The sequence below is a fragment of the Ursus arctos genome, unplaced genomic scaffold (genome assembly GCF_023065955.2).
Source record: "Ursus arctos isolate Adak ecotype North America unplaced genomic scaffold, UrsArc2.0 scaffold_19, whole genome shotgun sequence".
NCBI lineage: Eukaryota > Metazoa > Chordata > Mammalia > Carnivora > Ursidae > Ursus > Ursus arctos.
In genome coordinates, this window is record NW_026622863.1 from 39,422,559 (window position 1) to 39,446,905 (window position 24,347).

Sequence of the window (24,347 nt, forward strand, 5' to 3'; positions counted from 1 at the left end):
GCAGGGACGCTGCACCCCAACGCCCCCCAGGGCCATGCTGTGTCTGCTCGGCAGGAGAAAGACTGCCTGTCCTATGATCCTGCCCCAGCCTAGAGCCCCAACCAACGCAGCTGCCTGCTTCCTCTCCTGGGCCAGACTGGCCTGACTTTGTGGTTGTCAGAAATGGAACCTGCAGGGCCCTTCAGCCTCTAATGCAAGGGCAAGACCACACCGACAGCCCAGTCCCAGCAGGGCAGCTGTCCTGGAGGAAAATGTCCTTCCTGCTCTGGTTGCTCTCCTCGGAGCAAACTGTGGAGCCCTGGTTAATGGCAACTCTTTGGGACTGAGGCATGGTCTCTCCCTGTTCTTTAACAGGAACAAAAAACACGCAGAATGCTTTCTAGCAAAAAGGGATCCAGGACAAGCCAGTGGCACGGTTCTTCTCCTAGCAGTGCAAAAGTCTGCTATTGGAGGGGACCTAGAGTGGAGGTTTGAGGGGCTGCTCCAGTCTGGTCATGGCCTGAGGAGGAAAAAGCATGGTATGCCCGGGGCCCCCCTAACCTGGCATGTCTCGTATGCATCCATAGTCCCCAGAGTATACAGGCCATGCCTGGGTCCTGCACTTCCTGGCCCCCACCTCTCCTGGGCTGGGCTCCTAAGCTGCCGGGGGCCACAAACTCTGCCAATTAGGAGCAGCGCTAGACGCTCCAAATCCTCTCCTGGAGGGGCCAAACCTCAGGCAAAGTTGGGTTGGCACAAAGGCCCGGGGGCCGGCCCCAGGCAGGCTGGCCCCTGTGTGGGCTGGCTGGAAAGCCCACCGAACCTCCCTGAGCAGCTGGGTCTGCTGCAGGACCCAAGCCATTGGTTTTAGCTTCCTGGGAGCTCTCTGCAAAGAACAGGCCCGAGGTAAAAGGGACCTGGGCCAGACAGGACCATAACCAGAGAGCTGTCTGTGTCACGGAGCCCAACTGTGCTGACTGTCAGCCTGCCTGGGACTAAATCAGATCTTGTCCTCTGAGGTGCTGCCACTCTCGGGCCTTGCCGAATGCCTTCCATAAACTCCCCGGAGCAAATGCCAGGCTTTACAAGATGAGGTTCCAAGAACTGTCCTTAATGATTTTATGTTGGCTTGCCGTCAAGCATAGCAATGGTCCATTTATAACAACTCTAAATGACATCCAGTGGGCCCTGTCACTGGATGGGTGGGTGACCCTGGCTGGAAATGGACCTTGTCCCAGCTGTTCCGCTGTTCTTCCCTCTGCTGCCTCATTTTCCCCAGGCGCAGGGGGTCTGGACTCTTCTTTCAGTCTTCCCCACCTTGCTTAGTGGCGACTCCATCCTTCCAGATGCTCCAAAAACCCTGGAGTCAGCCTTCATCTGCCAGCAAATGCTGCTGGCTCTCCCTGGTCCTGAGCAGATTCCGATAGCTGCTGGGCCCCCAGGTTCACCAGGCCTGGCGTAAAACATGCCCAGAACTCGCCTGCTTCTCACCTTCCACACTCCGACCCGGGGCCAGTGCTCTGTCACCCTCCTCATTGCCGCCCCCCCGCCCCCGCCCCCGGCAGCCAGCTCCCCACCGCTACCAGGCCAAGTCCCTCCTTTGCTCGACTCCCAGCACCCGGCCCCTCTTCTCTGCCACTCGGGCCTCTCTGCAGTTCCTCTCCTGACACCCCGGGGCTCAGCCCCCCAGCACCTCAGGTCTCATTCAACCTCTATGCCAGGCTTTCAAAGCCACCATATTCAAAACGGCAAATCACTCCCAGGACTCCCTCTGTTATCTTTTTCTGGTTTTATTTTTTCCCTGGCATTTGCTACCACCACAAAGGCAGCACATTTTACTTCACAGACAGGCTTTCCTCTGTTCTGTCTCCCTGCTCCTAGAGCAGTGCCTGGCACCTGTGGTTACCCAGTAAATGTTTATAATCCAAGAAACTGGCACACGCAGGCTGGGAACGAGCCAATACTTGCCGGCCCACAGGTGGCCTGCTTGCCATGGACATGCGGTGCGTGGGGGGCAGGTGTCAGCCCGCTCAGCCAAGAGCTGTGAGAGGGTCAAGAGAGCGTCTGCTGTACTCTGGGCAAGTGCTCAGATTGGTCAAATCAGAGCTCCCTGAACCGGACAACACTAAGTGTAATTCCTAGCAAGTTTCAGTCATACCTACTACATCTGGAAATGATTCTGGAAACTCCTGGTCGTGTAGGGACTGTGAGCCTGGTTCACGCAGGTTCCATCAAGCCCAGAGAGATCACCTCTGGCTCTCTCAGGCCTCCTGAGATGGCATCTCAGTCTGCCTGCAAGAACGCCCTGCCATTTAACAGCTTTCTGGGAAGGCTGGCCTGGGTCTGGCCCTGGGACCACCTGTGAACGATTGCCACACACACCACATTGCAACACCAACACACACCCCTTATCTGCCTGCACAGGGGCGCCGATCTGACTCCTTGATAACCACTGGGTCATCGGGTTCACCAGGGCCAGTGACCACATCCACAGGAAGGGAGGCCGCCTGGAAGGGTGCACAGCCCAGGCTGAGGTGGGGGGTGGCTCGTGAGCTTGCTCTGACACGCACGACTTTGGCCCCAGCCAGGTGGACGCTCCTTGGACCCTGACTCCTCCAAGGGTTGAGTGAGGAGCCGTCCTTCCCCAACACCCAAGGAACCAGCCCTGTTCCTTTTCTTTCTCAGGAACACCTGCTCTGTGCCAGGCTGCCCTCGGCCCTGGGGCAGGGCTGGTTCTCCCTCGGCCCTGACCACAGCCAGGAACCTGCAGGGCCTGGGCTCCTGGGACACTGTCCACCCCTGCTGGTGACCGCCGCCCACCCCCCCATACCTTCTCCCATCTCTACCCTACCTCTCCCCCATGCCTGGGCTGTCCCTTCGCTCCAGACCTGTTATCTCCGAAGGGCCACAGGGAACAGTTCTAGAGGCTACAGCAACTCTGAGGGCCACACCCTGGCTCTTAGGTGATAGCTGCTGGGCTTTCTGGCTGAGGCTGGCCCTGACTCAGGGGTCGGGGGTGGGCGAGTGAGTGGAGCCTCCTGCCCCTTCTTAGGCAGTCTCCTTCCACTTCAGGGGACTGAGACTTCTTCCTGACCTAGAGTTGGCCAGATTCTGCCCTGATTCTGGCACTAGCTTATATGTCATCATAATTCATGACATCAACATATTTGTCCTTTTTAATTTTTACAGGGACTTTAAAAACCGGAACTCCCCACAGGACCACTGGGCCTTTCCGGGACCCTGCACTGTACGATGGTAACTGCTAGGGTTCGAATCCCAGGCTCCTCCACCTGCCAAAGGTATGACCTTGCCAAGGTTCCTCACTTTGATGGCCGACAGAAGGGACCAAACAGTAGTCCCTACACTCAGAAGGTGGCCGTGAGGACGAAATGGGCCGTACCGTCATTTGATTACAGAGAGCAAAGGGCCTACACTGCGCTGGTGTGTGGCCTGCCCTCAGGAAATGCCCACCGCGCTGCTGCTGCCGCCACCCCCGCAGTGGGGTTCTCCCCGAGGACCCCACTCCACGTAAGCACGGCCATCCCGGCACATTGTGTTCCCAGGGCTCAGGACCATGTCTGGCAAAATGCTTGCTGCAAGAGGAGTGGCCTGACTCAGTGAACTTGCCCTGGCCTCATGGGTTTCGTGTCTTACATGCTGGCCCAAGCACTTCTCACCCCCTGCTTGCCCCTCCTGGAAACCACCACCCTCCTGTCCCCACGTGTCACTAATGTGTCATTTCTAAGACCCCAGAACTACTGCCTCTGGTTCCTCCCCACTCTTCCACCTGGATGGCGACCCCAGGTTTGTACCCTGTCCCTGGGAGACCTGTCCCAGTGTTGTCATAAGACCCACTCACCTTCTGCCCAGGACCTAAGGGGACCTACGAGGGCCAGGCCTGTGCGCACAAACACACACACACACACACACACACACTCACTGGAGGCTAGGGCGTGAAATACAGCTAGGCCCTGGCTGGAAGTGCAGCACCAGGGCCCTGGGGAACTCTCTCCTGTCCAAATTCTGGGCCTTATAAAAGCACAGCCTCTACCATTTTCAGCAGGAGGCAGGAGGGAGGCACAGAAACCAAACAACAGACCTCAGTGGGAGCAAAGCTCGGTCCGCACAGCATGGCCTGACACCACCAGGCGGCCAAGTGAAAATTGGGGACTCACTGCCATCCTTCATCTCCCCTCACCCCAATGTCTGATCCACCACTGAGTCCTCAGCTCCAGCTCCAAACTCTCCCCCCCCCCCCGGCCCCTTGCCTCCCAAAGCCCTGAGGCCCAGCCTGGCCCACTGCAGCCTCCCTGCTGCCCTCCGCTTCTGTCTACTCACCACCCAAAGCCACAGCCTCATCTCCCAGCTCCCTCCCCAGTCACAGACACCTCTGAGGGGTGTCTCACTGGGACCTGGCCCTGCCACCAACTCCTCTCTTACCTGCTGGGCCCCACCCCCTGTGCCCTCTCACCACGTGGCAAGTGCCAGCCGGCTCCTCGCCCCCCTCAGCCTCAGCTGAGCTAGAGAGGGTCATGCTGGGCTATGACAGTTCCCTGCTCTTTCCTGAACTCCAACTTATCACCATGTGTTATTCTGCTGCTTGTCTGTCTTCCCCTCTGGAATGTCACCTGTGACTCTGGCCAGCCCCCTAGGGCCAGCGCAAGCCCTTCCGAACGTGGGCACTGCTGAGTCACCTAGTGAGCCAGCAGACAGGAAACCAGGCCTGATTTCTCCCGAGAGCAAAGGCAGTTACTGGCTGAGTTGTGGCCCCCCAGAATTCATATGTTGAAGTCCTAACCCTGGTACGTCAGAATGTGACCGTATTGGGAGACAGGGCCTTTAAAGAGGCGACTAAGTTAAACCGAGGTCTTTAGTGAGGACCTCATCCAATCTGACTGGTGTCCCTATAAGGATAGGAAATTAAGACACAGAGAGGCACGAGGATGTATGTCCATGGGGGGAAAGGCCACATGAGGACACAAGAAGGCAGCCAAGGAGAGAGGCCTCAGAAGAAATCAACCCTGCTGACACCTTGATCTTGGACTTCTAGCCTCCAGGACTAGGAGAAAATAAATCTCTGTTGTTTAAGCCCCTGTCTATGGTACTTTGTTCAGCAGCTCCGGCGAACTAGACCCCTCTGGGCCAGAGGGATGAGAGAGGTCCCCAAAGGCAGGGAGGCTGCGGCCACAAACCACCAGGGTTTGAATCACCTATGACCTGAAAGGTGAACTAGTGTCCCACCAGGGTCAGAGCCAAGACCTAGGAGGAGGCTGGGCAGAGGACAGATGTGAGGAGCCCCTCCCTCAAGCCAGCTCTTGCCTCAGCTTCATGGTCCGCCAGGAAGGACCAGGATCTTTGCGGCAGAAAAGTGAAGCAGATCCCCAACCAGCCCAGCCCTGGCTGCGGTTCTGGCTCCCCACCCCCACAAGGAGGGGCTGCAGGTCTGAGCCACAACAGACTGCAGCCTCTTGGAGATTCATTTCTTGCCTCTTCAAAGCATTATGGATTGATTGCCAAGTCTCGCCGTAAATCAAAAGAAAGTCACTACTCATTACCTACTTAGAATTCCCTGAGTTCTTCCTGGGAAACCATTTCTCAGCTGTTTGATCTCTGAGCCACCAGCGCTATCTCCAGGCATGCCACCCATCACGGCAGCCACCAGACACTTTTTTCTTCCAGGCTCCTTTCTCAGCACCTAGATGAATTTCCACCTTTCTCCAGTTTCAAGAAGAGCTGCCAAGATAAATGATTCAAAGACTCCAGCTCACGCTGAAAATATATGGACTGTGTACAGCCGGTCTGAGTAACCCCATGCTGGAGGGGAAGGCACCAACCACACTCGTGTTGCACGGGCCATGCTGGCAGCCAGGCCCCAGACGCCCTAGGACACCAGGACACTCTCCTGTGTCTTTTCACCCATGGGATAGTGACTTTGTCCAGCTTCAGCCAGCACCAGCTGCCCATTCCTCGGCCAAGCCCCTCCTACCCCTGAGTAGAATGTCACCAAGGGCCCCAGGGCTTCGCCAGCTGGCTGGGGCTAGTAGGAGCAAGGAGGTGCCTCATTTCCAAACTGCACATACAGGAGGAACCTCTTTCCTAGTCCTGCTGCTAGTACCACTTTCCCAAGGAGTCCCTGCCTCCAAAGAGGCTCCTTTACCACCCAAGGCAGCAAGGCCTGGCCGACACCCACTTCTCCCACCCAGGGCGCCCATCTCCATTGGCACCAGCCTGGCTCCAGGAAGAGCAGTCAAACCCCACTTCTCCTGCTGGGGTCAACAGCAAGACAAAGTAAAACAGCAAAAACAAAGTCCAGCCAGGCCCTGACCCTAATAGCCACCAGGCACCTGCTGTGCGGGGGGCTGGACGGCCAGGGCCCTCCACCAACGAGCCCCAGTCACCCCTGCCTGGAGGGCTGGGTACCACGCACCTGGCCCTTGCCAGGACACCTGGAAGACTCGTGGGAATAGCCCCAGCCTAGGCCCAGATACAGAAGGTCGGAAACCACCACTCACAAGCAAGGGGATCCAAAGTGTTGTCACAAGTGTAATCCGTTCTGCTGGCAGGTGCGTGTGGCACCCTCACAGAGGGCGGCCCCTGGGGAAGGCCCCAGTGGAGGGGGCTGGGGAGGTGTGGGCACTGGTGCCGTGCCACCATCGCACTGGCTTTTGGAACAGAATGGCAGAAGAAACATGAACGCAGCGGCTGGGTGGGCGAGCGGTGGTGCTGGAGCCGGGAGAAGCCAGCCTGCAGGGCCAGGGTCTCGCCCAAGGGCAGCGGCTGTCATCTCATTCTGCTCAGAGAAGCAGGGCACAGGAGGAGACCTCGGAGCATGGCAGCGCCAGAGGCCCAGTGGAACCAGGGGTGCTCCGCGGTGACCACATGCTAGCCCAGACCCCTGGCCTGAGGCCTGTCACCACCAGCAGCCATGGGCAGCCTGGCTTGCAGACAGCCTCACCCCTCCTGAACCCCCGGCACCATGTGCAGGGAGTCCTGCGTCGGTGAGAGCCACAGGTGAGCAGCGGCTAAGCGGGCAGAGCCGCCCCAGCCCATCCGTCCAGCCACCCCGACCCCGCGCTTTTCCTCGCGCTGTTCTGGGGCAGCTGTGGGAGGAGGTGGCACGCCCTTCGACAGCTGCTGGAGAAAGCTCAAAGGCTCCCACTGACCGCACACACCACCCAGTCCGCACGCCCGACACCAAGGGCGGCCGTGGCCCAGGGCAGCAACTGGCTGGGCCCCGGGCTGGGGGGTCGGGACCTGTGCGGGACATGGGCCTGGCTCTGCAGAGACCCCAGCACCCAGAGCCTATGGTTGGGGCTCTAAGCAGAAAACCCCTCTCTGTGGTTTCATCAGAAACTACCTCCAGGTTTCAAGAGCAGACATGCCTGCTGGCAGATATGGAAACAGGCTTTCTGAGTTCCTGGATTAAACCCTTCATGACATCTACAGAATTCTGAGTTAGGAGGGGAAAACTCCCAGCCCAGAATAATTGCTCCCAAAGGGAGCATCTTTCTGCACCAGCATGTAATAGGCCTGAATAAGAATTTTCTAAAGACCGGTACCAAACCTCGCTGCAAAATCACAACTGTCTGCCTGTTCTGGGCGCCAAACCCGGATAATGGCTCCTACAGGACAGTTGGGTGCTGGAAATTCCTGGCACTCAGTGGGAACTGAGTGGGACCACCTCCCCTCCCAGATGGATGCTGGCCCCCAGGCTGCACCCCCATCCCTCCTGTCGACCCCGGGGCTCCTTCAGGGGGTACGGGCAAAAGGGAAAGGCTCTTCTGGGATGGGGGTGAGGCCCCGGGGCACCTGGCAGGTAAACTGTAAACCAGTGAGGCCGACCAGAAATTTACACACGAAACCTAAGAAACAGCCATTCTTCTTCCCCACAGCTCTCCCATTTTTCTTAAAATACATGACCCTTTGACTGTCTTATTTCTCCTTCGTTTGATAGAGACATTGGTATGAAAAATCCTTCTCGACTCTGAAAGCGGCTGCGGCCTGAGAGCAATGAATGCAAAGGGGTGACAGAAGAAAGGGGAAGAAATTTCAATTTCTAGGAAAAGCCAGAGAAAGTCTCCTAATTTTTCATTATTGACTCAAAACCACCAAAACAAACTAAAAAACCTGGCTGTGTGAGCCAAACGAAAGCTGCCTGTGTACTGGGGGTCCAGCCCAGAGGCTACCAGTTTACAAACTCTGGCCTTTGTCTTGCTAGAAAATTCCTCCTGGGGAGTGAGAAGTGGGGACACTAGGGGTACCCCCACCAAGACCCTAGCCTGACAGAAGCTTCTGGAAGCCCAAAAGAGCATCAGGCAAGTCTCACAGGGGCCCCAGGGGGAAGGCAGTCCAGCTAACGGGGTATGGCCAAAGCCAACTCAGGCAATGGCCCACCGCAGGAAAGATGTCTCCTTCTGCCACCAAGAAAAGGCTTGGCACTGCGACACACCCCCGATTTGGCTCACAGCCCCTGCTCAGCTCCTCTGGCAGCTCACCTTGCACAATGAATCCACAGGCAACCCAAACTTTCCTCCCCCTTTCTTCTGGGCCTGAGCGATTTCAACAGCACCCCACATCTGGGGTCTGTCAGAGAGCTCTCCGTCAGCCATGCAGAGGGAGCCAGAGCGAGTCTCCCTGTGGGAAACGGGAGGAACAGAGTCTGCAGCCCGTGTTCTTACGGGATCCACGAGACAGCGCATCTGAAGAGCAAGAGTGGACAGTCATGGACGGAGAACGGGTCAAAACGGGAAGGGGCTCTCCAGACGAAAGCTGTGGTAGCCGTTATGACAGTGTAATGAGTGAGCCGCAGAGCTGTGTGCAGGGGTTACCATAAGTGAATGGGAAGAGAAGCCTGAGAACTTCCTACTGGTGCAGAAGTGGGAATTATGAGAGAAAAGATAAAGGCCAGAGGAGGCGTCCAGGGGACCTGACATATGCAGAACAGGAACTTAAAAGGAAGGTCCTAAAGTAAAGAAAGGTTTCATTGTTCAGATTAAAGGACCGGATCCTAGTCCATCATGGGAGCTCACAGGGACAACTCCAGGCCTGTCTGCACAGCTTCCGGCCCCCCGTGGGTCACCCCATTGGCTTCTGTAACTGAGAAGGAAGCCACAGAGAGACTGGGGAGTGACATGATAAATAATAATATCACAGGCCTCAGATAACATGACCCAGGAGGACACATGTGTGCCTCTGGGGAGTGCCAAGTGAGATAACAGGAGACACAGAGGTGTGGCATGCCCACTTGGGTGTGCAAACAGCCACTGCTGCTGGCCTGTCCTCCACACACAGACCAGTCTCTCGGGTGGCCAAGCGGCTCCTGACTCCGCAGAGCTGTTGCTGACATTGCTGGACCTGTCACCAGGATCCAAGTCGACAGGCTGTGTCCTCCTCCACCTCCTCTGGCCTGTGTGGGAGGTATGATAGCTTCTTTGCTCTACCCTTCATTGGCCTAAGTCAGAAGACACCTGATGTAAGTCTTGCCACTTGAATCATGTGGTCTTTTGTGCCCCCCAACCCCTGTACTGATGACCGGCTGAAGAACTGTACACTGACACAGAGAGCTCACACCTCTTCTCAAGTGGCCCCTGCACTGGGGCCCTCCACCTGGCTGCCAAGGCCAGGGGGATTCTGACTCCCTCGGTACGGATGAAGCCCAGGTCAGCACCGAGAAATGGCACCGATCCTCGGGAAATACTGTCACTCTTCAAGAATTAAGACAGACTCCTACACCCACCAAAGCAAGACAATTAAAAAGTTCCTTAGAAAGAAGAAAGAAGATGATTTGCCTAAGATCTCTGGCAAACATGGAGGGAATGGTTTCATGGAACCAAGATCCAATACCAGTTAAACCATCCCTCGCAGAGGAGGCGACGGAAAAACTCTCCAATGTGCAAGGCCAAAGTACAAGCATTCAAGGAAAGGGAACACAGGGTACAAAACAGGGGTGCACAATGGATTCAGTATGACAGTGCTCATTCTGAACAACTGTGATGAAAATGACTACAAAAGAACACAAATGTTGAAAATAACTGATGGAAAGAGAAGTGAGACAGTAAGAAACTGGAAGGATAGGGGCAAGGGGAGGATAAAGAGTAAAACCATGCTGAATTTCTCATTTTTCCAAATGAGGGATCAATAGTATTTGACTTGTTCACATTGGTAGAGACCATAAAGAAATACACGTCCTTTCTTCTTTTTTTTTTTTTTTTAAAGATTTTATTTATTTGACAGAGATAGAGACAGCCAGCGAGAGAGGGAACACAAGCAGGGGGAGTGGGAGAGGAAGAAGCAGGCCCATAGCAGAAGAGCCTGATGTGGGGCTCGATCCCAGATCGCCGGGATCACGCCCTGAGCCGAAGGCAGACGCTTAACCGCTGTGCCACCCAGGCGTCCCACACATCCTTTCTTCTTAATTTAAAAGTAATTCTACACCAAAAGTGGGATGCACAGAACAAAGGAAACGTCACCAATTTTCCAGAATGACAGAGAACAACTTAAAAGCCAGAAAAGTGGTACAGAAACCAGAAAGCAGCACCAAGAGAGCAAACATTCTGGTCATCACGACAGACGCAAATGGCTTTCCTACCACCCAGGGGCCCTGCATTGGGAATATGTAAACTAGAGCTGATGAAGAGAGTGAAAAGCAAGGAGTAAGCAGAGATACACCAGGAAAATGCAAAGTAAGAAAACATTAAAGAGCAAAACCAGGAGCAGATGTCAGAGTCAACACAGAAAGGATTACTTAGGTCAAAAGGGGTTCCTGTAAGCTGTAAAAAGGTAAAATACACAATTAAAAAACATAACAATCCTCTAAAAGACTGGTATCCAAGATCTACAAAGAATTTCTCAAACTCAATACACAAGAAACAAATAAACAAATCAAAAAATGGGCAGAAGATATGAAGAGACACTTTTCCAATGAAGACATACAAATGGCTAACAGACACATGAAAAAATGTTCAAAATCATTAGCCATCAGGGAAATTCAAATCAAAACCACACTGAGATACCACCCTACGCCAGTTAGAATGGCAAAAATAGACAAGGCAAGAAACAACAATTGTTGGAGAGGATGTGGAGAAAGGGGATCCCTCCTACATTGTTGGTGGGAATGCAAGTTGGTACAGCCACTCTGGAAAACAGTGTGGAGGTCCCTTAAAAAGTTAAAAATTGAGCTACCCTATGACCCAGCCATTGCACTACTGGGTGTTTACCCCAAAGAGACAGACGTAGTGAAGAGAAGGGCCATATGCACCCCAATGTTCATAGCAGCATTGTCCACAATAGCTAAATCGTGGAAGAAGCCAAGATGCCCTTCAACAGATGATTGGATTAAGAAGTTGTGGTCCATATATACAATGGAATATTACTCAGCTATCAGAAAGAACGAGTTCTCAACATTTGCTGCAACATGGACGGCACTGGAGGAGATAATGCTAAGTGAAATAAGTCAAGCAGAGAAAGACATTTATCATATGGTTTCTCTCATCTATGGAACATAAGAACTAGGAAGATCGGTAGGGGAAGAAAGGGATAAAAAAAAGGGGGGTTAATCAGAAGGCGGAATGAAACATGAGAGACTATGGACTCTGAGAAACAAACTGAGGGCCTCAGAGGGGAGGGGGTGGGGGAATGAGATAGACCGGTGATGGGTAGTAAGGAGGGCACGTATTGCATGGTGCACTGGGTGTTATAAGCAACTAATGAATCATCGAACTTTACATTGGAAACCGGGGATGTACTGTATGGTGACTAACATAATATAATAAAAAAACATTTAAAAAAGTTTCAATAATTAAGGTAACTGCTTTTAAGTGTCTATAAAAAATACATAAAATAAAACTTTCTCTAGATTAATACCTAAAAAAAAAAATAAAATAAAAAATAACAATCCTCAACCTGTAAGCCTCAAACAACTTGGTATGGAAACGAGTAAAACAAAAATCTACTGAGAACCACAAAGACGAATTCATAAAACAGCCTCTCTTCATCCTAGAGAAAATGTCCAAATAATAAGAGGAGAAACCTGACCTAAGGAACATCCAAGTATGTACTCTAAAAATAAAAAATTAAAATTTTCCAATATGTTTAATGTTTCACTTTATTCCATAAAATACTGACAAAAATATTTCTAAATAGGCCTCAAAGAAAAATCTCAAAACTAAGAAAAATAAAATTTACACAGACATTCTCTACCTATGGTGGAAACTAATAACCAAAAGTTAACCAAGAAAATTAACCAATCACATCTCTCTGGAAATTAGAAGAAATGCTCTTAGTTCATTTCTTAGGTCAAACATCACAACAACCAAAACTTCTTAGGACATGGCAAAGGCAGCATTCAAGAATATACGAGCCAAAATTCATTTATTACTCCACAAGAAACGATGGGAAAAAAAGCTAAGTTTCAACGGAACAAGTTAAAAGATAGATGGTTGTTCGAAACAAGGTCAGGAAGGAAGGAGAAAGCAATGAGTAATAAAACTGGGGATCTAGGAGTTAGACCAGCAGTGGAGCTGATCATTACATCTGGAAGCTGATTTTATGAAAAAACCAACAAAATGACTATGATTCCAGCAAAGCTCCTCCATACAGAAAAGAGCAGACACACAGGCAGGAATGAGAAAGGAAGCACAACTACAGACACAGAGGAGATGTTTTCCAAATTTAAAAGAAGAAAATAACGCGGTTCTAATAAGTTCAAAATTCTTGATGAAAAACCTTCCAAGAACCAAATTTATATTCTATGTCAACTATACTTCAATTTTAAAAAATAAAGAAAATGATGAAAAGGAAAAAAAAAAACCTTCCAGGAAAACGTACTGTATTGACTCTAAGAGGGATAAAGGATAAAGTCAGGCTGAAATAATCCCTTAGGAAAACCTGAAAAGTTATCTGAGAAATTCTCCCCCAAAGAAAGAGTAAGTTCTGACAATATCGCAGGACTTCTTTCGACTTTCAAGGAACAAACAAGCCTCTCTACTTGATTTCTTTTTTTTTTTTTTTTTAAGTTTTTTATTTTAGTTTCAGTGTAGATAACATCCGGGGTTATATTAGTTTCAGTTTTCAATCAACAATCCTAAACATGACTCAGTGCTCCTCACAAGTGCCCTCCTTAATCCCCATCCCCTATTTCTCCCACTCCCTCCCCCCTCCCCTTTGGTAACCCCCAGTTTGTTCTCTGTATTTAAGAGTCTGTTTCTTGGTTTGTCTCTCTCTCTCTCTTTTTTTCCTTTGCTTGTTTGTTTTGTTTCTTAAATTCCACATAGGAGTGAGATCATATGGTATTTATCTTTCTCTGGCTAACTTATTTTGCTTAGCATTATACTCTCTAGACCCATCATGTTGTTGCAAAGTCCCTCTGCTTTCTCAACTGTTCTAGAAAACAGAAATGTGGAGAACTTCTCAAATCACAATCTCAAAAACGCTGATCTCAAAACATGGCAAAGAGAGTTTAAAAAAAATGTATAGCTCAATCCCCTATTTTGAATCTTTATAAAATGCTAGCAAAAGAGTAACAACAAAACCATCATGACGATGCTGCCTGGTCCACTTACTGTCCATGTGCTGAGTCACTGAATCCTCCTAACCACGCTATGAAGTGCTCTTATTATCCTTTTCCCAGATGAGGAAACGGAGGCACAGGAAGTGGCAGAACTGGAACTCAGACTGGTGCAGGACACACCAGTCTCTAGAGAGCATGCTCTAACCACTACTGAATACTGCCTCCCCGTTTCAGTCCTGCAGCGTATCCTGGCAGAGATCCGCCATGACGAAGCAGGGGATGTGCCAGGGATGCCACACTAGCTCCACACCAGGAAGTCTCTGCGTAAAGTTCATGTAAGGTTCACCTAGTGCCCGATCTTGGTATCTGATGTCACGCTCTGGTAAAAGGAACCGGTGCTCCCCGCAGAAATGGTTCATTTTGGGGCTGGAGTGGGGAACATACAAAATGAGCCTCGAGCGCCTTGCAGTGCCATAATGCAAGGCAGTGCTTGAGAAGCAAAATCATGGGGGTGGATGATGTCGGAAGGACACAGGAGCCAAATGATGGAGCCTCTGATGCCCAAAGCAAGAATGACATGTGCCAGAAAATAAATAATATTGGATTATAACTCAAAGTATAAAGTAAGCATCTATGAGTCCATGTAGGTATAAGGATATATATGACTGAAGAAATACGTGAATGAGAAGAAGAGATAACTTCCCTATATGGCAGAATCACAAATAGTGTCTACAGTTACTCCCCCACCAAGGGGACACAGCATAACTCCCCGCTTCTTATGTGTGGGCCGGCCAGTGACTTCCGTCAAAGAGTATAGCCCGGGAAGGTGGGAAAGAGCAACTTTCCAGTTCAAACACTGCCTCAGGGAGGTGATCAAGGTCAACACCGGTGGTCAGTGAGGTTCACAGCGCGTAGCCCTGATACGATGTGGTGCAAGCGACACTCTACCTCCGTGGTCTTCCTCCCAGTGACCCATGACCCCAGTCGAAACTCTGAGAAAAACATCGGAAAAACTACAACGGAAGGACCTTGTACAAAATATCTGATCGGTCCGCCTCAAAACTGTTAAGGTCATCAAAAGAAAGAAAGTCTGAGGAATTGTCACAGCCAAGAGGAGCCTAAGGAGACAGGGCAGCTAAACACAATGGGGTGTCCTGGGTGGGATCCTGGAACAGAAGAGAATACCGGGAAAGGTAAGGAAACTGAAATAAAGTGTGGACTTCAGATGATAATAATGTGTCAATATTGTTCGTGAGCTGTGACAAATGTGCCACAGTCGTGTTAATGACGGGGGTGGGGGAGGTGGCAGCTAGCTCATATTCCTTTAACTTCTCTGTGATCCAAAACGATTACAAAATTAGAACTTTATCAATTGCCTAAAACACACATGCACAAAAGGCCAAGGGAGAAGCCCAAAAGGCACCTGACAATATTCAACATCCTTTCCTGATAAAATCTCTCAGTAAGCCAGAAGAAAACACTACTTCCTTAAACTGATGATATATATTTATCAGAAGTCAACAGTCAGAGTCGGGTTCAATGGTGAAATACTACAGGGAAATCCATCAAGATGCCTACTGGCACTGCTGCTACTTATGGGGATTCTCAGGGCGCAATTCCCCAGCATTTGAAAAGGAAATGCCTATGTCCCTTGGCTTTGTCCCCAAAGCTCTGATTCGGGCTGCAATGACCAGGCTGCATATTTGCAGGAAGCCTTTGCCTCTGGTTCTTTGTCTACCCTTCGGGCTGGACACTGGGCTGCTTTGTGCCCTAAATGTACCCATTTTCCAGTTACTCTTACAGGCAAAGTGAGCTACCCTGGCTTTAAGCCTCAGAGCCCTCCACCTCTCCACCACCAAGGCCCCAGCGACACTTTCAGACACGGGCTCTGTTGAACCTCGCGGAGAGCACTACTCCCCTGGGTCACGTCAGGTCGTGTGCGCAGGGCAGGCTGGGGGGGCACACGGGACCTGCCCTGCCCAGTATGGGGTGGTCCAGGAGGAGAGACAGCCTGTTCTGAACACCGAGGAATCCTCTTTCCCAGGTGGCCCTGGCTCTTGGGAAGGGCTCAGCTCACTGAGGGGCGGCCAGCTGGGTGCAGTATTCGTGGGCTGCCTTCCTGAGGGGGTAGCAAACAGGGGTCAGGTTTCCTGACCCCTCTCGTGGTAGGCCGTGTGTGGCCTGTCTCCGACAGCTGAGGAAGCGCTGGCAGGAAACCTGCATCAGCCTCACCACTCGAGGCAAAGAGCAGGTTCCGCCACACCCGGACCCGGGGTCTCAGCAGGCCCTTTGTGAACAAGCCACACCGTGGCTTCATCCCCCATGGTGGCCAGCAAAGAGAGGATGTCCACTACAGAGGGGACAGGACACTGCCCACGACGGTGACCAGGCCCGTGGAGAAGGCCCATCACAACTGTTCTCACCTGTGGGGGCTCAGGGTCAGAGGCTGGCTGGACCCACACCTGCCCCAAGCAAAACTCCTTCATGGGGGAAGGTAAACTGAGGGTGGCCTCACTGATGCCCAGGCTTGCCTAGGTGGAGAGCACACTAGGTCAGACCACTCCCGGGTGACTGAAAGCTACACGTCTCCAGAACCTCCCGGAAGGAGGAAAATATGGGCCTTTTGGTGACATCCATCACCAAAGAAACCTGTATCCTCTGCATGACCCATGAAGGGCACAGCCAGAGCCATATAGGGCCATCTCTGACCACCATGCCCAGCACACCAGGCACGGAGAGCCCCGGGCAAGACCCATAGACAGAAGGGGGCACGAGGGTCCAGGCACCTGAGGGATGGCCCTTCAGTGATCACAGCGCACCAGGAGGGATGGACAAAGTAGAGGGAGTGAATCTGAGAGGGGTCAGTGGTCTCCAGAGACCTGGAAATGCAGCCCCTGCAGATGTGAGGGAGAAGCCAGTCCCATCATCTGGGGGCACGAGAGGGGCGGTCTGTGGGATCTGTGGGGGAGCCGGGACTGTGAGGGATGAGCTCAGGGGTCAACTGTGTCGGGCGAGGCCTAGGGCTTGGGTTGGGGCATGGGACAAGAGAAAGCAGCTCTGTGTCAGCAGCCTGAGCTTTCTACAGCCATAATCACCGTGAGTTAGTAGGCTTGTGGTTGCGGGGTTTCCTATAAACTCTCCCGTCTTCCAGTTATCCTCACTGGAGTTAAATTTTTTAACCCTCAAAAAAGATTAAAAAATAGCTTTAACAACATAGCAAGGGTTTTGCCATTTGTTCCCTGGAGTGGGTAAATTGAAAGATCAACTACCCGACCCAGCACCCCACAGCTAATGTGGGGTGTGTGTGTGTGTGTAGGTGTGAGTGTACATGGTATGTGAGTGTGGTGTGTGGTGGGTGTGTCTCTGTGTGAGGCATGTGTATGCGGTGCATGCGTAGTACATGTGGGCTATATGTGCGGTGTGTGCGGGCGGTGTACGATGTGTGTGGTGTGTGCATGGTATTACGTAACTGTGTGTGATACATGTGTCCGTGTGGGGTGTGTAATGGGGTGTGCAGTGTGCATATATATGGTATATGTGTATGTGTGGTGTGTGTGTTTGTCTGTCAGTGGGCAGTGTCTGTGTGCATGTCCGTGGTGTGTGTGTGTGGTGACAGTGGATGGCATCTGTGTGTGTTGGGGTGTGTGTCGGGGTAGTAAAGTGGTATCTGTGTGTGTGTGTATGGTGTGTGTTGGGGTGTGTGTGTATGAGGGTGGGTGAATGGTGTCTGTGTGTATGTCTGTAATGTGTGTGGGGGGGTTGTGTATATGGGTAGGTATGTGGTATAAGTGGGTAGTGTCTGTGGTGTGTGTATGTCTGCGGTGTGTCTGTGGTGTGTGTGGGTGTGGCTGTGTGGTGTCAGTGGACAGTGTGTGTGTGTGTGTGTCTGTGGTATGTCTGTGGTGTGTGTGGGTGTGGTGCCAGTGGACAGTGTGTGTGTGTGTGTGTGTGTAGTATCCGTGGATGGTGTCTGTGTGTGTGTATAACTGTGGTATGTCTGCAGGTGTGTGTGTGTGTGTGTGTGTGTGTGCATGCTCGCGTACGTGGGCGCGCAAGGTCAGGGCAGGAGACCCCTCCCCTCAGGCTGGCCCCCCCACCCCCAGCCCGGACTCAGTGGACACACTGCACACCTCGCTCCATCTGGCCAGAGGGCAGGGAAAGGCAAGAGGCCCTCCGCGCAGCACAGCTGGGCAAGTGCTTTCACGAAGGACTGGAAGACAACGGGAGGCTACCGGTGTGGGCTGTTGCCCGGGACAGAACAGCAGAGCAAACCCAGGCCCTGTCGACCGTCTCCGGGAAGTGTCGGGGGTGTCTGCCGAGAAGGACCCCAGCCTGGGGAGCGGGATGGCCCCGCTGCCCCCCGGCACACCTCACAGACCCTCCGCCTTGTAATGCCTTCCCACAACCCCCACGGAAGCTGTCACAGAAGGACCCAAAATGGCCCAGTCCCGGCCTGGAGAGAAAGATGGCATAATTTCAATTAAGGTTCCGGGCTGTCAAAAACATCGTTATTAATCTCCTTGTGGCAAATGTGAGCCGGGACCTGCTTACACAGCCAATCGAGCATGCTCTAAATTAGTGTTTGCAGGTAACTGATTCAGCTGCCAGCCCCACGCCAGCCGGCTACAAGCTGGTTACGCCACTAACACGAAAGAATACGAGGCGGTGAAATGGACTGCCTGACTGGGCCTGCAGTCAGATGCTGTCAGCGCCCGATTTACCCACACATTAACGTCTTGTTGGTTTAACACAATTTACTACACCTGGATTTGCGGAAAATGATTTTCCTTTCCTCTAAAAACCCTACTCATATGCACAGCACGAAGAAGGCATTAATAAATGCCATCAACTCTCTTTCTTTTTTTTTTTTAACATGCCCTCAAGATTCTATAACAAGCCTTCGATAATAGAACAACAAAAAAAGATGAGGCTTAGGACCGGGTTTGCTGGCCAGCATCTCTCCAGCCTGAGTCTGACCACCATTGTGTTGACAGCATGCCCTCTTTTGAGAAAATCGGCCCCATCTCGGCCTCCCGTCCCCTGCTTCCACCCTGCCTCCGGTCCTGACACACAAGAGTCCCTGCTCTTCTTGGCCTGTGTCCCCCTGCGGGGCTGGCGCTGGCCATGCTCCTGGCAGAACGTCCAGCAGTTCTAGGGATGCTCCTTTGACCCCTGTGGTCGGCGGCCTGCATAGGAGTCTGGCCGCCCTGGGCCTTCCTGGGCACCGGTCCAGCCTGTGTTACGAGGGCCACGCCACGCGGGGAAACACACCTGCTCTAGAGGTTTTATACTCCCCACCTAGTTAAGAAAAGAATTCTACAAGTTCACGGTGGCACAGAGGACAGCAAAAAATAGCTCAGAACATTTCCCTCTGTCTCCCATCCATCCAGCCCCCCCCCCAACACACACACACTTCTCGACACCAACTGTGGGGCAGACACTGTGCATAAAGGAGATGGGACTTCAAGAAGCCTCCAGCCTCCCAAGGACGCAGACCACAAAACTGTCACAGAGCCACCTGGGCAGTGACAGAAAAACGTACTGTGTGGAGGAAGCTCACGGCAGAGAGAAGTCAGCCCCCCTGCTCACCACTGCCAAGTGCCCCCACAGGCTTCGGCTGGCACTGGCAGTAGGGAGCGCCCTCGTCAAATCTGGCCAGGGCCACCCCGAGATGTCCCAGGACAACCATCTTTCCAGTGCTTTGGGGGGTGACACCGTCCTCCCCCACAGGCCTCCCTGCCCACCTGTCCTTTAGGAACAGACTCCGTCTCTTGTTCTCATCTTCTCTGCCTCAGCTTTTCCCCAGTGCTGTCCACAACCCCCCAAGCCTGCACCCCAGGAAGGTTCCTGCTCTCAGCTCTCAGGGCGGGCACTGCATTCCTTACGTACTTCCTACAGCCAGCCATGGGGGCGGGGGCGGGGCATACAGTAGGTGCACAACAGTGCACACACCTGGCACATCCAGTCGAGCCAAAGTAATGCCACTCGGTGCCCTCAGGGTGGCTCTGGCGTGAGCTAGAGGCTCATTTCTCCTGATCCACAGAGGAAGCAGCCGTGGGGCTGGGGGACTGGAGGGCAGGGGGGCGCTCAGCAGTTTGAAGACAAAGGGACGATGTCCCCACAGCTCAGCTTAACAAAGGCCCCTTCACACAAGAGCCAAACTCAATGTGTAGACTGGATCCCAACGCAAACAGACCAGCGTGGACCAGGTATTGAGATGAAGGCATTATCGTGAATTTGGTTAGATGTGATGATGACATGGCGGTTTTGTAAAGGGCAAAAATCTTCAACTGAGATGCCTACAGCGGCTCTGGCATGACGTCTGGGGTTTGGTTTTAAATACGACGACCAAACAAGACAAAACAAAAACCCTGGTGGGGGCTTCGAGGTTCATTATCCCATCCTTTCTTCTTTTTGCAGGGGGTGGTGGATATTTGAAATTTCTCATTAAAAGAGAAAAAAGACCTCCATGCCTTGGGTGAGGGAGGAGGAAGCTGGCGGAAGTATTCCCAGGGCCCCTGGCCAGAGCTCACACACAGGCCAACCGGGTGGCGGCGGGCTCGGGCTCTGGACCCTGGGTGGGAGGGCAGTTCACACCCCTCCCAGGAGCCAGCTTTGGAGCTAGACTGCTGGCAGCTGAGGACACAAGGCTGCCGGCATGCGGAGGATGGCAGGGCTCCACTCTGGGGCAAGCTAGTCCTGCTCTAATTTCTGGGTTATTTTTGTTGCAGGCATCAGCCATGGGCCAGTTCAGCTGGGAACAGATTTGTGGGGCAGTGCCAATCTAGGGGACCGCAGCCCGGCCCACCTCCCAGGTAGCCCCACAGAACTCCCCCTGTCCCAGATCGTGGTGGGGGGCGAGGACCCTGGGACTTGCAGAGCAGATACCGCACTGCAGCAGACCACGTGAAGGCAGAGGCTGGGACAGCTCTGTGTGCCCGTCCCCATCCTCCTCCAGCGTGACAGAGCTGGGGCCCTGACGAAGCTCTTGTTCCATGCCCCCTCGTGGGACACCACAGCAATGAGCACCCTCAAGGCCATGCTTTCTACCCAGGGTAAGAGGAGAGAAATACGGAGGCCCTCTCTTCTGGACTCCTTTCCGGGTTAGACTTTGAAAAAGACGCCTCTCCCCGAGCCACACGATGGTGAACACAGATGCTCACACCGACAATGTGGGCAGGCCAGAAAGCCTGGGAGGGGCATATGGAGGCAGAGCGGGCCCTGAGGGCACTGGTGGGCTCTGCCAAGTGAGGAAGGGGAGGCAGCATCAAGCTCCTGCAGGGCCAGGAAGGAAGGGGCAGCCGAGAATGGGGGTGGCGGTAAAGGTAAAACTCTTTTTTTCTGTACACACAACACTCTGACACCAAACGTGTGGGTCTTCCACACCAAGCAATTTTCCAATTCTCTGTGGTCACCAACTGGATGTCTAACAATTTAATTCTAACACTAACTGCCACAGTTAGCACAGACCTCCCAGGTTAAGGGCTTAATACTTAGGATGGACTGGCTATAAACTGGGGGTTTCCATGACCCCTTCCTTGGGTTTGATCATTTGCCAGAATAGCTCAAAGAACTCAGGAAAGGACTTTACTTACTATTAGCACTTTATTAGAAAGGATACAACTCAGGAAGAGCCAAACAAAAGAGAGACGGACAGGGGAGGTATGGGGGACGAGACATGGACTTCCATGCCTGCCCCCACACCCCAGGCCTGCCACCCTTCCAGCACTCCCACTGCGTAAGGTTTCTATGGAGGTTCCCTTCTGTAAGCAAGGCTGAGTAAGTCACTGGTCAGAACTCCACCTCCAGCCGCTCTCCCCTCTCCCTGGAGTTTGAGGGCAGGGCTGAGAGTTCCAACCCCCTAATCTAGGGGTCGATTCCTCTAGCAACCAGCCCCCACCTTCTAAGAGTCACTCAGGTACACATGAAATAAAGACACTTTCACTGAAGGAACTGCAAGGGTTCTAGAAGCTCTATGCCAGAAACTGGAGGCAGAGACCAAATATGCATTTCTCATTACGTCACAGGGGGAGAACTGGCAGCCTCTTCAGTGTGCCCTCCCCAGCAGAGCTTCCAGATGGTATTGTCACTGGGGGGGGGAGATGCTGGACTGGGGGCCTCCTGCCCCAGGACCTGGGTGAGAGGAGAGCCACTGGAGCAGTTTGGGTCTGACTCAGGGCTTCCTCGGGCCATGGGCAGCACATGCTGAGCCCTGGGTCCCGGAGCGGAGCGGGACGGAGGAGCTGGCTAGGTCACACCCATCATGGCTGGGCCACCCCAGGAAGTGCTGGGGGGGTGGGGGCAGTGGCTCGCTGCGGGCCTAATTGGAGCAGAAGCCCAATGGAGTTCTCCAAAACGCTTTATGAGCCACTTAACCATCTCTCCACCCAGTCGTCCAAGCACAGCAGAGGGAATGGCGATGTTTACACATAAAAATGGCAAGCTGCTTTACTAGCGGCTTTCAGAGTCACAATAGCAGCTATTCGGTAAAGTTTCTGGCAAATTGCAGAAACAAAGTCCAAGCGTGGAAGATGGGGCACTAAACCATCCCGAAAAGTCATCAAAGACCATTACCATCAAACACTCTGCCCAGAGCCAGGGAGGTGGCCACAGTCAGAAGACAGACGCCCAGCTCGCGGTCCCCACTCAAGCCACGCGGGGCTGCGGCGCCTCTACCAGGTGTGGGCTCGGGGAACATCAATTACGGAGAAACAGAGCAGCTTACCTCTCCATCTCATACTCCTTCATTCCCACTTTTACAGCCTTCATTACCTGGCGGACGGATATTAAGCAAAGACATTTGTATTAAGGAGAGAAGTAACACTGCCTTATAAATAACGTACAGCAGTTTTTCAAAAGAAACTCTACTTAAAAAAAAAAAAAGAACAGTGCAGGCACATAGTGGTGCAGACTTGTGACAAATTCAAACTTTTTTAAAGCTCCAAGAGCCATACAGTTTATTTAAAGCACTCTGGAGCCCTTCCATTCGGGAGCCCGTGAGCACCCGGCACCAGGCTACACGGCCCTCTCAGGCAGCGGGCAAGATTTCACCAAGATGTCTGGTGAGCACTTAATGCTCGGAAAGCGATGGCTAGTAGAAGGTTCCCTTTGTTTGGCTGTCATAGAACACACAGAAAATGAATTCATGCAAGAGACGGTGGCCCACAAATGACCCTTGTCTGTCTCCTGACACAAAGCTGTGACTGTCACCACGCAGGCGCCCTGAACGTCCTACCAGAAATACACTTCTTCGTTTGCTCTTCTCCTCAGGTGAAGTGGGAAGGTTTGGGAAAGAGCCCTGTGAGAGAGGCTGTTTTTGGAAAACGGAGGACAGTAATCACTGTGCTTGAATCATGGGTAAGGATGGGAGAGTCTTTAAAAGGAGCTGGACTGCCAGCGCGCCAGGAAGGAGAGCCCCACGCTCCTGGAAGCAGGGACTTCTTGCTGGGAGATGTCCAGGGATGGTGGGTGCCTTAAGGTAAGGGACTGGACCAGAGCCTCTGCTGTCCCTGCCCCACTGGGGAAGAGAAAAGAACCACCACTGTGTCTCTGCCGGAAGCGACACTTGCTACCTGTTCACGGGGCACTTGGGACTAGAGCCACAGCGGGACCATCCACCTCCACGAGGGCATCCCCCAGCCCGCTCAGAGCCCTGCTGTCTGCCCACCCCCGCTAGAACAGCCCGCGCCCAGCTTACCTCCCGGTGGGCCTCGCTGGAGATTCTGTTGGTGTAACGCAAAACCTCCAGTTCCATGTCCGTCTTAAAGACCCGGCTTCAGAGAGAAGAACAAAGTGGCAAGTCAGTGATGCCTCGCACCAGGGGCCGGCTGGACGCCCCACCCAGGGAGACCTAGGGGCCCACCTGGCATGGCCTGGGAAGCAGCACAGAGCTGGCATGTGCCCAGCCAGGCCACTGGGTCATGGGGGTGGGGGCAGGAAGGGCCACCAAGCCCCAGCAGTGACACACTGCATAAGGGCTGTCCATCCTGATCTAATGCCAGGCTTGGATGTGCAGGCTGTTTCTAGTTACAAATTCTGGAAACCACTCTGGGTGCTGGAAGAAGCCCAGATTCTGCAGCCAGACATGTCTTGCCTCACTGAGACTCAGTTTCCTCATCCATAAAATGGGGATAAAATCTACCTGGAGAGGCTGTGGGACCTGAATCAAGTGTGCTGACTCCCAGGGCTCTGCCCAGTTGGCTGAAGAGGTCTACTGTTTCCTCCCCACCCCACCCACCTACCCTTGGGGCACCCCAGAAATCATCCCCCCATCCCCCCATCCCCCCAGTCAGGCCCCCTGCGAGATCCAGGGATGGGGGTGGGAACCGTGGGTGGTGCAGCCACTTTCAGCCATGAGTGCAGGAAAGAATGTGGAAAACAGCCAGTCTGCAGAGAGGAGGAGACTAGGAACAGACAAGAAGCTGGGGGGGGGGAGGGGGGGCTGTGTGGGGCAGGTAGGCGCAACCAAGAGGCCCTGCTGTCCTTCTGAGACTCAGCTATGCCTCCTGCAGCTGGACTCTGGGGTTCCTGGGGGACCTCACAATAAATTCATGTTAATTTGCCCAAATGTGGTTAGGTTTCTGGTCTTTGCGATTAACCTCATTGCCAAGTACGACTCAGCTAGAGAAGCTACATGAATATTCGTTTTCAACCTCCACTTCAGATAAGCAACTCCAGGCCATGGGCATTTCGGTGGCAGCTGTGACCAGTCATTAAGAGCCCAGCGTCCTCAGTGCATGTCCTGCGGCCAGCTCTGCTTCTTTTACAAAGGTGACACACCTTCACCAACGCTCCCTCTGGCGAAGGGAACACACTCGAGCACCCTGCCGATCAGTAAAGCCAGTGTCTGATGATGGCAGAC

The 24,347-nt window shown here is 52.9% G+C and overlaps 1 protein-coding gene across 3 annotated transcripts in view; it reads right to left on the reverse strand.

The window, feature by feature from the left end:
- The window catches only part of PEPD (peptidase D), a 113,318-nt gene that overhangs the window by 44,233 nt on the left and 44,738 nt on the right, over positions 1-24,347 (reverse strand). For all 3 annotated transcript variants that reach the window (XM_026484297.4, XM_057314316.1, XM_057314317.1), the window contains 2 exons: positions 23,184-23,259; positions 22,212-22,258 (listed from right to left, as the gene is read on the reverse strand). In XM_026484297.4, the coding sequence (XP_026340082.1) occupies positions 22,212-22,258; positions 23,184-23,259 (123 nt within the window). The remainder of the gene's footprint in view (positions 1-22,211; positions 22,259-23,183; positions 23,260-24,347) is intronic.